The sequence below is a fragment of the Tiliqua scincoides genome, chromosome 1 (genome assembly GCF_035046505.1).
Source record: "Tiliqua scincoides isolate rTilSci1 chromosome 1, rTilSci1.hap2, whole genome shotgun sequence".
Lineage (NCBI taxonomy): Eukaryota > Metazoa > Chordata > Lepidosauria > Squamata > Scincidae > Tiliqua > Tiliqua scincoides.
In genome coordinates this window covers 305,921,405-305,938,123 of record NC_089821.1, presented here as the reverse complement: position 1 = coordinate 305,938,123, position 16,719 = coordinate 305,921,405, and the positions used below count along the sequence as shown (strand labels likewise).

The 16,719-nt window shown below is 44.5% G+C and overlaps 1 protein-coding gene across 1 annotated transcript in view; it reads right to left on the bottom strand.

Moving 5' to 3' along the window:
• Positions 1-2,671: 2,671 nt before the first annotated feature.
• Positions 2,672-16,719, bottom strand: part of ESR2 (estrogen receptor 2) — a 47,899-nt gene continuing 33,851 nt past the window's right edge. Inside the window, exons 5-8 of the mRNA XM_066612325.1 lie at positions 11,354-11,492; positions 9,430-9,563; positions 7,449-7,629; positions 2,672-2,849 (exon numbers count right to left, since the gene is read on the bottom strand). Of these exons, the coding sequence (XP_066468422.1) occupies positions 2,672-2,849; positions 7,449-7,629; positions 9,430-9,563; positions 11,354-11,492 (632 nt within the window). The remainder of the gene's footprint in view (positions 2,850-7,448; positions 7,630-9,429; positions 9,564-11,353; positions 11,493-16,719) is intronic.

The following is a 16,719-nucleotide window of genomic DNA, read 5'->3' as shown; positions in this document are numbered from 1 at the left end:
GTTTGCTGATGCTCTCAGCCCAACTTTGGTTAGGGTGGCATGGTGACACATGCCCTCCTACTGGGAAATAACTGATGGTGGTGCATGCCACCAAAGCGATTATTCAACCCCACAAGCCCCCCCCCCCTTTTACCATGAGGACAGAAGACACATACCATCCAGAATGGAACAAGGGAAAATACAGAAAGAACAGTAACCACCATTCAAGCAGAGGGATTGAAAATATCTCATTTCAGTGTGTCTTATTCCTACATACCAGAGGGGTTTATTGGGGGATCCTAAATCTCTCTTATTATTGTTGGATTACCACAAAGAGGTATCCCTCCCACACACACACACACACACACCTCAGCTTTTCATGTATTCCCAGTTAGATGCTTGCAAGGAAAGGCTACAGCGTTTGGGGCTCTTCAGTCTAGAAAAGAGACGCCTGCGGGGGGGGGGGGGAACATGATTGAGACATACAAAATCATGCAGGGGATGGATAAAGTGGATATCCCTCTCACATAACACCAGGGGACATCCACTAAAATTGAGTGTTGGGAGAGTTAGGACAGACAAAAGAAAAGATTTCTTTACCCAGTGTGTAATTAGTCTGTGGAACTCCTTGCCACAGGAAGTGGTGATGACATCTCACTTAGATGCCTTTAAGAGGGAATTGGACAAATCTCTGGAAGAAAAGTCCATCATCTGTTACAAGTCATGGTAGGTATGTGCAAGCTCCTGATTTTAGAAGTAGGCTACCTCAGAATGCGAGATGCAGGGAGAGCACTAGGACACAGGTCGAGTCTTGCTGACTTGTGTGCTTCCTGAAGCATTTGGTGGGCCACTGTGAGATACAGGAAGCTGGACTAGATGGGCTTTGGCCCGATCATAAGAACAGCCCTGCTGGATCAGGCCAAAGGCCCATCTAATCCAGCTTCCTGTATCTCACAGCGGCCCACCAAATGCCTCAGGGAGCACACAAAACAACAGGCACAACCTGCGTCCTGGTGCCCTCCCCTGCATCTGGCAGAGGCAGCCTGCCTCTAAAACCAAGAGCTTGCACATACCAACTATGACTTGTAACCCATAATGAACTTCTCCTCCAGAAATTTGTCCAATCCCCTCTTAAAGGCATCCAGGCAAGATGCCATAACTACTTCTTGTGGCAAAGAGTTCCACAAACTAATTACATGCTGGGTAAAGAAATATTTTCTTCTGTCTGTCCTAACTCCAGTGGGCTTTTCTTATGTTCTTACCAAAACCATGAAATTTGGGTCTGTATTTTTATCCTGGACTCGGACATTTTGTCCATGACTCCAGACTCTTCTCTTTATTACACAAAAGGGAATACAGTCACATTTTTCACTTAACTCTTCAACCACCAGAATCACACATGTGCTGTTACATTCATAGGGCGCATCAACATATGAGTGTCACTTAATGAAAGGGATAACTCTGCACATGCCCCTTTGTATGCGCAAAGTTGGATCCTGCACTGAAATGAATGTGTAGCCCTTGCTTATGGGAGAGGTACATGTAGGCACTGGAGCCCATGCACTGGCACATAAGAGTGCATGAAGCTGCCATCTGAATATGCCTAATTGGTCCACCAAAACACAGCTTCTCTCCAATTCTGGGTCTTTCCTCCTGTGGCATCAACACAGCTGTAGAAATTTGTCTGTTTCTCCTTCTACTTGTAAAGTAGTCATTATTCTCCAGATCTTCTGTAGCTAAACATGAAATCATTATTCACAAATTCGAAATAGTACAGTAATTTTTTTTTCACACCAGTGGCAATACATTGCAAATGTTTACATCAGGAAACTAAAAGGGCAAGCTTTATAGCCACTCAACACAGAGCTCAAACACAGCAAGTGCTCAGACAGTAGTCAATAATAACTGGAGCTTTAAAAAACCAAGATTCTAGTCCACACAGTCAACATGGATCAGGTACAAACTCTCAAGGGCTTTTCAGTTAAATATGAAGTCCTGCTCCATGTTCCCGTTTATCCAAAGTAAATTTGCACAACGGATAAACATCTTCACATCTTCTGCAGTTTACAAGATGAACAGAACATATATCTGATGTGAACAGGGTGCTTCCTGTTCACAATAATCCACAGCATGCATCATGACCCAAAAAACTCCTGAAAAGCATCCTGTAAATGTGAAACCATTCAGTTACTTGCTCTGAAGAAGTTCCTCTGGTTTGCTGCCCTGCAAAGAGATTTGCAATGGGATCCTGGACTTGCGTGTGTCAACTTTCCCTCTATGTAAAAAAGTTTCTCTGTTTCCAAGGAGGGAAACCGTGAAGCTTAAGGCTCAAAAGGCGCTTCAACAGTCTCGTCTAGAAGGCACTCCAGAAGTGCAACATTTGATAAAGCCACAATCAGAGGCAGGTGGTTCAACACAAACCATGACACTTTTTCCAAAACAGTCTCATCTGATATATACAAAGTTCAATCTAGAAAGACTGGTATAAGGTCCACCAAATAATGACAAGTGTTTCAGAAGAGAAATTGATATTTACTTTACTCTATTTTAAAGTAGAGTGGGTCTCTACTGAAAGAAAGAAAGAAAGAAAGAAAGAAAGAAAGAAAGAAAGAAAGAAAGAAAGAAAGAAAGAAAGAAAGAAAGAAAACATTAACATTAATCTGCTTTCTTTGTAATTTCCTGGATCCCCACATCACTGTGGGGCTTCATCTATAGTCGCCATTTGGTCTGACGGGGGGATCTCAAGATTGGAAACTGGCATTTTTCTGTGGCTTCGGACATTGTGTGCATTGAGCATCTCCAACAGCAAATCATAGACTGGCACAACATTCTTACACTTCATAGTAAGAAGATGTTCCATCCCTTTGTTACTGGAAAGAAAGCAGAGAGGTCACAAAAAAGTGCTGTGGGCAAAAAATGAACTCGTTCAGAGACACTCTAGAGCAGTGATTTTCAATCTTATTCATCTCACAGCACACTGACATGGTCCTAAAATGTCAAGGCACACCATCAGTTTTTCGACAATTGACAAGGCACACCATGCTGTTGGTGGGGGGCTCACATCCCCCAATGGCCCTACTAATAAATGACCCTTCCCCAAACTCCTGAGGTACACCTGCAGACCATTTGCAGCACATCAGTGTGCAACAGCACAGTGGTTGAAAATGACTGTTCTCGAGATTGGGTGTTAATAGTTTACCTCAAGCATATCTAAGCTGCCCTGATTCTATGGACTCCTCTGCTGGAACCTAACTACCAGCCCATGACATCTGCTTCTGGCCCTTTGGAACTCTACCTGTCTGCTCTGGAATCTGAGAAGGAATCTTTACCATAAGAACAGCCTGGGCAGGGACCCACCATTATGTGAGGGAAGGTAGGGACATCCAGACTGATTTCACACAAGCCTTCAGTTGCTGCCTGGGAATTATAGGTAAACAGCTCTTAGATCTAGCTGCCTCTGGACTGTATCTCCCCTGCTTAGCCCTTCCCTCTGACACACTTCTCTATCACCAGTTCTTCAAAGGACTTCACTGGCTTAGCTAACCACTTCTTTGCTTTGCCTAAAAGGCCAGAATGGGACAGCAGAACTAACCAAACACTGTAATCTTATACAGGTGCAGCTTGTTTATCTGCGGATTTTATATTCCAAGATCAGGCTCAACATAGATTCTCCAGACCCACATTCAGCCAGACTTAGCTCCACCCGAGTCCTCCAAAGGGGACCAGAGCTCTGCTCCAATCACCTCCAGCGGACTTTCTGAAGCCCCCAGAGGTCACACATGTCCGCCCATGGCCTCTGTGGGCTTCAGAATGACCGAAAAGGCCAAAAAAAAAAAAAAGATAATTCTGATTTCTGGAGGGAAACCGGAAGTTACATTTTTTAATGCCTTATAAGGCATTAAGAGGCCAGGGGAAGCCCTGCCTCCAGGGCTTCCATGAGCCTCCCAATGTCTTATAAGGCATTAAAAACATCACCATTTTGAGTTCTATGGCTCTGTTTTTAGGACAACTTTAGTAACAAATTGTTTGTCCCTCAGGCAGTTCATTACTATAGACCAGGGACGTCCAAACATTTTGGCAGGTGGGCCACATCATTTCTCTGACAGTGTGTTGGGGGCCAGGAAAAAAAAAAAGAATTAATTTACATTTCAAATTTGAATAAATTTACATAAATGAATATGTTAGAGATGGAACTTATATGAATGAATGACGGTCTTGCAATAGCTCAAGGCCTATAAAAGGCCTTGCACTTCCCTGCTGCTGCTACATCAGATGTGAGACAGCAAGCAGTGGAGGGAACCCTCATCCCACAGCTCACGCGAGAGGTTGAACAGTTGACCTCATGCTGAGAGCAGTTGCATCAGGCCAACGTGGGCTCCAGCAGGTCTCCGGAGGGCCAGAGGCTCATTGGAGACTGGGGGATCCCCTCGGGCCGGTTTAGGAGTCCTCGAGTTCCCCTGGGCACCCCTGCTATAGACAATTGCCCTAGAAACAGTGCCACAGATCCTGGAAGAGTCTTCCAGAAGCCAGAAGTGACATCAGAAGAAGCAAAGACCATACAGAAAGTCATAGAGAAAGCAACAGAGTGCCATGAGAAGGAAAATACAGTGGTACCTCGCATAACGAATGCCCCGCGCAGCGAAAAACTCGCAGAACGAAAGCATTGTGCGAAGTTTGGTAACTCGCACAACGAATTTTTATGACTTATGCTTCGCAAAATGAATTTTTTCCTTTTTTTTATTGTCCTGGTTTGTTTTAAATCGCACAACCGTTAATACCCAGGATGCATTGTGCCTGGAGGTTTAAAAAGCCTCCCCAATGCAGCCTGGGCTCACTTCTCCACGTGCAGTTCCAGGATTGACTTCCAGGAGCACTGTGGCCTGTGCTGTGGGCAAAACCTGTCTTTGGTCAACTGTTCTGAGCAGTTCTGAGCAGTTCACCAACTCCTTGGGGAACCTACTACCAGCAGTTAAGGTAAGTTTCTTTGAACTTTTCATAACTTTTGGGAAGTGGTGGCCAGCGTTTGAGGTACGTTTTGGGGGGCCAGCTGGCCAGTTTTGGCCTGCTGTTTTGGGGAGGTTAGGGGAGTTTTTCCAGCAGTTTGGGGAATCTCTGGAACTCATTTGCAACCGTTTTTCCAGACCAGGATTTAAGGAGCTTCCTCACAGGGACATCTCAAGCAGTGGAAAGGTCGGGAGCATAGCTTCACCATCTGCATTTGTTCTCCTGTGTTGGGGGGGGGCTGTTATGCCAATTATTTGTCCCGGGCAGGTTTGGCCAGGGGTGGGAAGATGTGTGTGAAGCGGATGTGAAGCACTGCCTTTTGTTTTTGCAAACGTAGCAACTGCTGACATGGGTCCCACGAAGGCTGCTCCTGCAGAGGCCGGGAAGAGGACAAAGATGACGCTAGAAATGAAGAAGGAGATCATCCAGAAGCACGACGGAGGCATGCGAGTGACAGACCTCGCCAGGGAGTACGGGAGGAATCCATCCACCATCGGGACCATCCTGAAGATGAGGGAGAAGATCCTTGTGACAGATGCAGCCAAGGGAGTCACCAGGATCGTGAAGAACCGGCCAGCTGTTCTGGAGGAGGTAGAGAAGTTGCTGCTCATCTGGATGGAAGAGAAGCAGCGTGCAGGGGACACAGTGACTGAGGCTGTCATTTGTGAGAAGGCCAAGGCCTTGCACACAGAACTCGTACAGCAAGAGCCAGGAACCTCAGCCGAGCCAGAAGTCTTCAAGGCAAGCGGAGGCTGGTTTGAAAGATTCAAAACCAGATCTGGAATCCACAGCATGGTCAGGCATGGAGAGGCTGCCAGTTCCGATGTTCCTGAGGCTACGCAGGAGCAGGCCTCTTTGGAAGAGGAAGAATCGTCAAGTGAGGAACAGCTGTCCTCCACGGAACTGAAGGACATCTGCCAACAGTGGAAAAACGTGCAGACTTATGCACAGCGGCACCACCCAAACAAGACTCTGGCACATGACCTTGCGAACATGTTTGATACAAGGATCATGTCCTCTTTCAGAAGGGTGCTGAAAAGGCGGCTGAAGCAGCAGACAATGGAGAGGTTCTTCATGAAGAAGCAAAGAGTGGAAGAGGAACCTGCTGCTTCTACCAGTGGTGCCCAGTTCTTCCTCCTCCTCGTCCTCCTAGAAGCCTTGAAGTCAAGCCTTGAAGCCTTCTCCCAGTTGTCCAAGTTGTTAAGTTAAGTTAAAGCAGTGATGCTGAGACTTGGGGGACAGAGGGGTCTGTCTCCAGGTTGTCTTTGGCTAACTGTAAACTGCTTCTGTCCTAGCTAGCCAGCCTGAGACCGTTCCCAGTTTGCCAGTGTCCCTGCCTACGCTACTGCGCCTTCTCTTCAACTGACCAGCGTTCGTGCCATCCCCAGAGAGACCCTCCGCAGCTCTGGGAACGTAAAAGACTGCTGCTGTGATGTGGAGACAGTTCTGTCTGCCTCCAGTTTCCTGACTTAAAAGACTGGGTCCTGTAGGTTGAGACACTTCAGCCTGACTTGGTAACCTTAAAATGTTTGTGTACAAGTGTCCCCTAGAACCTTAGAGAGTCCTCTGGTGATTTAAACAAGTTTCTGTATTGGTTTCTGTATGATGTCCCTGTTTACGTGCCTTTAAAATGTACTTTCTGAAGAGTTTTGCACAGTCCAAGGACTGTTTGTGACTGTTTCTGTTCAGTTTCAGTGTTGAGCCTCAAGTCAGATGGTCCTGCCTCATGTTTGCTGATTTTTAAATGTTTTTCTGTCATGTTTAAAAAGTTGAAGTTTTGTGCTTGAAATTTTTGAAATCCTCTGTACAGTATGTATGCCTTTAAAGAGCACTTAATAAACACTTTGTAAACCAAATCTGACTTTGTTCTGACTTTTCTTGCCCATAGGAACGCATTAATTAAATTTCAATGCATTCCTATGGGAAAACGCACTTCGCAAAACGAAAAACTCGCATAACGAAAGGACTCGCGGAACGGATTAATTTCGTTATGCGAGGCACCACTGTATTGACAATTGCTGCTGTATACTATGAATGGAAATTTCACATAGATGTTCAACTAAGTCAAGCACTTATGTATTGAAAACCATAATTTCTTGTGCAAAAGAAATTATCAATTTTTATTATTGATAAATTGAACAATTGAAAATTGTTATCAAAAATCAGTATCCAAGTAAACCCAATAGTATTAGTTTAGCACAGATGTAATATGTTCATAATTAAGACCGAGTCTACACAGGGTCAAAGCACATGTTACATAAATGCATTGTTTGACCTTAGTTTCTCTTCTCTCTTGCGAAAAAAAATCAGGACACATTGAGGATGGGGAATTTTTAACACTTTCCTGTTCATGCTGGAATTCCAGTGAAAATCCTCCCCACTCCCCACACCACCGCTGTTTGTTCCAGGAGGGAAGCTGCCACTGGTGCCAAAATGGAATCTGGAATGCCACAGAACAGCCTCACCTTGCGTGCCGGACGTGAGAAAGCAGCATCAGTAAATTGGCCAAGCGGGTCGTCTGCTGGGGCAAAGGGATCCCACTCTTTGAAATAACCCAGACCAGGGCATCTGTCACTGAGTTCAGCAGGTGGCGCAGCTTTCGGTTGCTTTCGTGTTCTTCTGCAGTGGGTGACAGCGGAAACATGCCTAAACAAGGAGGACACCAGAAATTAGTATTCCAGCTCATTACGAGGAAAAGCCCATGAAACTGGGTTGGTCCTGACTTCCACCTCAATACCTTCAGGCTCAGTTCCACCAGTGTTTAATAGTGGTCATTTATAGAATTTTTGCAACTTCTGTACAAGACTGGAATTGAAAAACCGGTAAGTGCCTCTGAACTTAATGATTCCTAAACGTGTTGAACTATTTCTTTTTCTCCTGCTGATAATACTGTTTAACCTATTTAGGGGGCCAATTCCAGTATAATATTAAGGAACTTTTTGATCCAGTAACTTTAAATGAGAGATATTTAAATTATCGAATTAAAAATTGCCAATTGATACAGATGTGGTTTAGGGGTTCCTAGTGCCATTTCTACATAATTGTTTCTAGAAAGAGTCTGTGACTTACCTAGAATGCTAAACACAAAGCAAAATTCTTGGTGGTAAACTTGGGATTTGATTTTCAATAGAACCAATGATGGCTTTGTGTTATTTTTAATGAAGAGATGGAGCAGAAGAAAAAAAGAGACTGAGCAGAAACACACACGTAACTCTTCCTCTTTTTGCTATAAAGCTCTCTTTATTATCAAAGTGCAGTCCAATAAATGCATTTATGCAGCTCTGGAGATGCTAGGTGTTAATGGAATTTTTTTTTTCTTTAATGAAAAGCTCCTGAAAACTTAGCTTGGTTACTTGAGCATGAGTTGAATTTTAACTTAGAAACCCCCCAATCAGAATTTGATGGACTTCTCTTCATCTACAGGAAGTCAATGGAAGTTTGTCTTCCAATAATGTTTCCATTTAATTAATGGGCATGGAGGTGGTGTGATTGAGATTTAAACCCTGGCAGGGGTAAAGTCCTAAAATCCCACCTTTACCTCCTACCATAGATTCACCCTATTCCTCAGCCTCAGCATGCTATTTGCAAAACAACAAAAACACAGGGTTACAGAAAGAGCTGGTGAAGGTCTGAGAGGTGGAGAGATCATTGGCGGTGGAGAGGCTTATAGAGAGATATGGGAAAATATTTTTCCTTCTCACCCCCAAGCCTCCTGATAGCAACCACTACAGCAGACAGTGCAGCCCACTTTGGCATGGCTGAATGCTATGGTGGGAAAAAGCATAGGACAGGGTCTTCACTGTATGTACAAATGAACAACAGGAGGTTACCAGCAAAACAAAGGATCTGCTTGTGTCACATACAATTAGTTATTTTACATTTTACCTTTGGAGGGTATAAAAATGCAATGGCCAGAATGATGCAGCACGGACATAGGTATTATTTCTGATTACACAGGGCTACAAAATTGAGGGTCATAAAAGTTTTTCCCAAACTTTATGGTGGTTTGATATGAATTTGGGATGGCGATTCCAAAAATGGCATCCATTCTGCCCTATCGCGTCTAGTTTTGGAGATACAGTATAGCCTCATTAGTGAATAATTCAAGCAGCTTCCTCATGAGGAAGCCATGGTGTAGGCTTCCTCATGAGGAAGCTGCTTGAACCATTCACTAAAGAGGCTATGCTGTGTCTCCAAAACTGGACGCGATAAGGCAAAATGGATGCCATTTTTGGAATCAGCACCCCAAATATACCCAGGAATTGGTGTAACGTTTAAGGAAGCAAAATGTATGTTGGCCTGTGTTATCAAGCATCAAAGAAACTCTTATAATGCGAGGACAGAAAGCACTGATGATGCTTTAATGGGTCTTCGAAATATTTCCACTACTCAGTAGTGTGTCTCAGTAATAAGTGCATCTTGATGGAACTGAACAAATCTACTCACTGGAATTGAGAAGGATCATAGCCTTGACACACATATATTCTTTGTGCTGTATTTTCAGTTCTCGAAGCCTTGAAGTCGTAGCCAAGAGCATGTCAAAGATTTCCAAAATTCCTTCCACGCACTTCCCCTCATCTCTAAATTGAACACAGGCACAAGATTACCAGAGGACCTCAAACAGTTCAAAACATAATTTGAAATGTTTCTCGAGTCTTTAAGCCACGGATTAAAGTACATTGTAGGATCTAGTCCCAATATTTCGCTTTCAGCTGTGGAAAGCATCTTCAGGGGTTACAAAGAGTTTTGCATCCTCTCAACTGTTAGCTGGCTATCAACCTCAAACAGCCCTGCCTGAAAAGTTTTACTTTGTGCTTGGATATGCATTGGGTTTTGTTTGTTTGTTCAGTCAGCATTCATTATTGCTGTTGCTGTGTTAAGCAGGTTGAAATCCCAACAACATTCAGTGCAAAATCCTTATCCTTGTTCTTTAAATCTCTCCATCGTCGCCCTGGGTCCTCTTCTCCTGGCTTTTTCCTTTTGCTCTCATCCTTCAGTACCTCCTGATGTCAGTAGCTATTGCCTCATTTTAGTCCTGCCCCACTGCCTGATGAAGAGACATTCTAGACAGGCCACAATGCACAAATTAGCACAGGGATTTTCAGTTGGCATGCTGTGGCACACTAAAGGTCCGCAAGTTTGCCACAGGAATTTGGAGCACGGTGGTTGAAAATCACTGGAAAATCTTCTGGGTTCTGCAGCTCTGTTTCTAGGGCAACTGTCTGGTGTAATAAATTGACAGACCCTCTTCCTCTGCCAGTAGACAATGTGTTACTACAGATATTTGCCCTAGAAGCAGAGCCACAGAACCTAGAAGAGTCTCCTGGAAGCCAGCAGTGACAACATAAGAACATAAGAAGAACCCCTCTGGATCAGGCTAAAGGCCCATCTAGTCCAGCTTCCTGTATCTCACAATGGCCCACCAAATGCTTCAGAGAACACACAGACAACAGACACAACCTGCATCTTGGTGCTCTCCCCTGCATCTGGCAATCAGAGGCAGCCTACCTCTACCTTGCACATACCCACCATGGCTTGTAACCCATGATGAACTTTTCTTCCAGAAATCTGTCCAATCTCCTCTTAAAGGCAACAGGGTAAGATGCCATCACTACTTCCTGTGGCAAGGAGTTCCACAGACTAATTACACGCTGGGTAAACAAAGACTATGGAGAAGACCATAGAGGTCAGTGTGCCATGAGAAGAAAAACACTGAAAATTGCTGAGTTCACATATAGACCCCATGGGACATATCCTGACTTTTCCAGGATGCAGCTACTACAGAGTCAACATTCCCTGGCCAGGCAACAGCAGCAGCAGAACCATGGGGTGAAGGTGAGGAGTGGATTAGAATACACTGAACCTGCTACTGACTGCCATCCGAAATGGAGTGTTTCGCTCTTCTTCGTGGTAGGGCTACTGCTGATTGAGGGCCGAATCCTGACCAGTTTTCCACTGCCAATGCAGCTGCGCCAATGGGACATGAACTGCATCCTGTGGTCGGGAGGAACTCATAGAGCCCTTGTCAAGTTATGGAAACATTTGTTCCATTACCTTGGGGCTGCATTACAGCTGCACCAGTGCTGGAAGGTTGGATAGGACTGGGTCCTGAGTGACTTTAGACAGATCTGTAGTTCTTATTCCGAACTATCTCAGGTTTGTTTTGAAGAAAAAGTGGGCACACTTTGTAGCAGGTGCAATTCCTTTGATATGGTGAGCCCCACCTTGATGACTGAAGCACCTTTGATACTTCCATCTTTGAAACAATTTTTCATCCCATATCTCATGGCTTCATTGATATTTTCTTACAACAGGCTGAAATTTAAACCAACCAACCAACCAACCAGAGTCCCCCAAACATTCTTCTCACCTGTCCAGCACAAGATCTGGTGCAAAGATGAGCTTGCCAGGATGATCAATGGATCTCCACATCAGACCCACCATTAACACTTCTAGCCAACAGCTTTCCAAAAGCCTCACTTGGTCATAGAGACTGAGCTCTATGAAGCCTTTAATAAAAAAAAAAAAAAGGACAAAACAATTACATCATAAACAGATAACCACTCCTCTTTTTCAAAAGCAGAGTGAACATTCATCAGATTATTTCAGGAGATGTAACTTTCTTTTCATTTTGAAAACAAACCAATTAGCCAAACCATGAACATTCCCAAATTTGCAGACAGTTCATCTCATGTTCACACTGGATTTCGAGTATCACCCACCCTTCTCTCCTGTAGGAGAGACACTTACTACAAGTCTAAATCCCATTTCAATTCCACCAGAGAGTGGCAGGAGAACCAAAGTGTACTTAATACTAACAAATGCTCTGTAAGTCAGGGTAAACAAGCCCCATAACAGAAATCATTTTGAAAAACGCACCACCCATATAAGCTTCCTTGCATTTGAAGATCTTAAGAACATAAGAACAGCCCCACTGGATCAGGCCATAGGCCCATCTAGTCCAGCTTCCTGTATCTCACAGCGGCCCACCAAATGCCCCAGGAAGCACACCAGATAACAAGAGATCTCATCCTGGTGCCCTCCCTTGCATTGGCACTCTGACATAGCCCATTTCTAAAATCAGGAGGTTGTAAATGCACATCATGGCTTCTACCCCGTAATCGATTTTTCCTCCAGAAACTTGTCCAATCCCCTTTTAAAGGCGTCCAGGCTAGACGCCATCACCACATCCTGTGGCAAGGAGTTCCACAGACCAACCCATCTTCAGGTGGGGCTCTGTTTTGTTGTCCATTGCTCAATGTGTGGAGGCAGGCATGATGGGCGGTGAGAGGAAGGAAGCAGCCCCCTGGGTTCATATGCTCCCAACCCACGTTGTATGCCTTTCACTACACTGTCTAGTTTCAGCAAGTGTTCAGCTTGTGGTAAATTCTCTGCTAACCTTTTCTGACCTTATGGTTCTCTCTGCTGCTGTGCGATGCTGTTTTAAATTTCTGCAATTTTGCATTTTGTTATGACAATATTGCCTTCATGACTATAAGCACTGAGAAAACAGACTATAACAATTTTATATAAATACGTAAAATGAATGGGGATCCAAACTTGTACTATTGGCATACAAGCGGTAACATTTGTCTGCAAGCGGTAAAATCTACAAAAAGTTTTGCCACCTTTTTGCACAGTGCTGTGTGTCACCAGCAGTGTGTCCTCAGGGGGAGAAGAAATGCAAGTGGGAGGAGGGGAAGGAGATGCAGACAAGGCACAGATACATCACTGCTGCAGCTTGGTGAAAAACACCTTCTCCTTTGCAGTTGAGTGCCACATAAGTATTTGTGCCATGACTTCACGGCCTCTCAAAACATCACAGTCATTGTTAAATAAGGGATATGGGTGAAAATGAAGGCCATCAAGAAAACCATGGTTGGTAATCAACCTTGTATGATCTTCCACACTGCTCCTATGTGCAGCACCCCAAGAGGCAGGAACAGCATGAAGCTAGCTGGAGATGAGTCAGTTGCAACCTGCTGTTTTAGCTGGCACAGACAGCAATGCCTTATGGGAAGACACAGCAACCAGACAAAGATGAAGTGGAAGATGATTAAAAAAAACAAATAAACAAATAAATAAGTCAGCAAATGAGGAAGAAATAAAGGAAGCAAGGACAGGGAGATGCACAGAACAGATGCCTGAGGGGCCAACCACAAATTATGCACAAAGGTGTGTGCGTAGCCTCAGTGCCATTCTTCTTTTAGTTCCGTGTAGTTGCGTGTTATGTAGTTTGCCACCAAGAATCAAAAAGAGAAAAGGATTATACATAAAACAATGGGCAGGAGGTCTGGTCTAGAGGGTAGAACCTCCATTTGCCTGAAGATAACATCTGCAGGTCGCCAGTTTGAGGCCACCGGCACTGCGCAACCTTGAAGCAGCTGACAAGCTGAGCTGAGTTATTCCATCTGCTCTGAGCATGGGAGGATGGAGGATGGAGGACTTGAATAAATACCTGTATTATTATTATTATTATTATTATTATTATTATTATTATTATTATTATTATTCATCCCCTGTTTATGGACTTCCTGATGGCATGTGGTAGAAGGGAAAGAGACATGTGCTTCTGAAACCAGCTTAGGGTGCTCAGAGGACCCCTTCTCAGAGGGAGGGGGGAGAAAAAAAACATTTTATAATGGAAACAATCATCTTGAAAGGTGGTCTCATTCACGTCCCCACTACTAGGCATACAGCCTGAGGCTGTCCCATTGAGTTCAGTGGGTTGTCTTCCCAAGCAAGTGTGGTATGACTGTAGTCATGGACTGAAAGCCCATGAACTGAAAGTCAAAATGAGGCTTGCCTACCATGTTGTTTTATGACACAGTCATAGAGACCACAAATGGGCAAATGAAACTACCACGAAAAATGGAACTTCTAGAATCTGCAGCTCGATAACTATGGCTTCATAGTAGCACCAGACCTTTAGCTTCTTGTGCACTGCAAAGGAGCATGGGATAGCTACAGCTTTTTTGCAGCAGCTCGGGGACTGTCAGGTCTCAGAAAGGGTCAGGCTCCAAGCTGCAAGGTTCAAGGACCAAGGGGGGAGGTCAGACCAAGTAGAACAGAAGCTGCTGTGTGATCCCAAACAGGCGGGGTCAAGTTCTAAAGCAGACATCAGAGGCAGGCGTCAGAGGCATTTCGTACAATCGAAATCAGACAGAAGTCAAGATGTGTTCATTTCTGTGGTAATAAATGTTCAGTATGATCATCCTGCGCTCAACCCCACCCCCGCCATTCATAGCACATATGCAATCTGCAATCTAAATGAAGAATGTCAAGCTGAAACAAAATTGAATTTTATCAGAATTATTGTCAAGAGTAAGATTAAAAGTGCAAAAGAGATGAATGGAAAAGAATCATATTCTGAAGGATGAATACTTGTGAAAAAAGGACTTCTCACCACATAAGAAAGAAGTTAATATAATACCCTAACAGCAGTGTGCACTCCATAAAGGATGGGGAGATAAAAATCTGATAAAAAAATACAGTTCTATTCCCACTGCTCGGAGTGACAAAATAAGCAGGGATAGCAACTGAAATGTGAAAATGGATTACCCAGCTAAGTGCAACTGCCTAGCATTTTGCAATGAACAAAGTAAAATTACTTGTCACCTGGGCTCCTGTTCAAGACCTAGGTGATTTTAAATTTCACTTAAGGCTTTGAAAGAGAGAATGTATTTCAGGGCCTTTGCATCTCTTGCTAGAGGCAGTTCTCATTTGTCCCACTGAATGCATGTTTTTAGGCACCTTACAAAACTCAGAAATTGCCAGACTGTACAATAGTTAAATGACTGAAGCATCGTTCCCACAATCTGAGTACCTTTGTAACAAAACCAGTTCATTGGTCCAGAAGCCCTAATCTGAAACACAGGGCCTAGGAGAGGGGGGGTAAAGGGGGAATTTGTACCCGGGCCCAGGGTCAAAAAGGGGGCCCAGGAGTCAAAGGAGGGGGCCCAGAAATTTCCTGGGATCTTTCATTTTCCTGTCTAATCAAACTTGCTGCCCGCACAGGATGCTGGGGACACTACCACAAGCGTGTGACTGCAGCTACTGGCAAGCCATATATGCTGGGCTGAGGAATGCATACATGACACTCCTTAACACAGTGTCAAATCTGGGAGGAAACTGGCCTGCTACAATAGCTCTTTGGCTTGTGGATCTGCTGACCATGAAGTGTATAGGAGCTCAGGGACAAGCCGCAAGACTACAGCTGCTGCAGAAGCAGGTTTTGATACACACAGGACATTTTCCATTATGGTGTGAACCTAAATATGATGATGCTAATTTTCTGTATGATTTTCTATACTTAAAAGATTTCAGAGAGACTTAGGAGTGTGTTTGGTTTCCCATATTACTGTATCTAGCTGCTGATGCCACATGGGTGGGTAGTCCTAAACTCCAAAGATTTTTCTAGCTGTCTTCCCCCACCCTGTTTTGCCCATCCTGCCCCCATTCTGCTCACCCGTCACCCCCTCCCCCCGTTTCACCCCCCTCCCGCTCTGTTTCACCCCTCCCGCTTCGCAAAGGGGCCCAAAAAGAAACTCTGTACCCCCTAAAATTCCTCTCAGAGGCCCTGCTGAAACACCCGTTTCATCTTCTTACTTTTTAAAAAGGATTGTGGATGAATTCTATTCAAGGTGCTCAAATACCTGGAAAAATATACCAATGTTGATATTGCCGCGTCAGAAATGGCTGTGGCAATGAGTCTTTTGCCATATATAGTAATGAGAAGGGTTGTTAACCCTAAAGTTAGTCACAGTTGTGATACCATAGACCAGGGGTGTCCAAAGTTTTTGGCAGGAGGGTCACATCATCCCTCTGACACTGTGTTGGGGGCCGGGGGGGAGAAGAATTAATTTACATTTAAAATTTGAATAAATTTACATAAGTTTACATAAATGAATATATTAAAAGATTAACTGACATGACTGAATGAAGGTCTTGAAATGGCTCAAGGCCTATAAAAGGCCTTGCACAAAGCAAGGCTGGCCTTTCCTTTGCTGCCGCTACTGCATCACAGATGTGAAACAGTAAGCAGTGGAGGAAGCCCTCATCCCACAGCTCATGCAAGAGGTCAAACAGTTGCCCTCACGCTAAGAGCAGTTGCATTGGGCCAGTGCGGGCTCCAACAAATCTCCGGAGGGCCAGAGGCTCATTGGAGACTGGGGGCTCCGAGGGCCGCATTAAGAGGCCTCAAGGGCCGCAAGTGGCCCCAGGGTTGGGGTTTGGGCACCCCTGACATAGACAAAAGATGGTGCAGCTCACATTCATTGAGCAGGACAGATCCTTCCTGCAATGGTGAGCATTGATTCCATTTGGACATCTTGCATATACCCTGTTTGTGATCTTGGTCTATCTGTGAGTGAAAAGTGATGAGTGAAGAGACAAATTGGAGACATGAAATGGGAAGGAAAGGATCTCTGTGACACAGAATCCCTGATGTAGCTGAAAAGCATCGGGGAAAAATGTCACCCATCAAATCAATCATCTGCTTAGACCTTTCTTAGGTACTATATAGCAACACTATTGCTTTTCTGGATTTTTAGCTACCGTATTTTTCGCTCCATAAGATGCACTTCCCCCCCAAAAAAAAGTGGGGGGAAAAGTGTGTGCGTCTTTTGGAGCGAATACTAAAAAAAAAAAAAAAAAACCTCCGCCCCAGCCCTGGCCCCGCCCCCTCGCTCTGCTCTGCTTCCCAGTCAGAGGCTACTCAGAAGTAAGTCTCAGAGT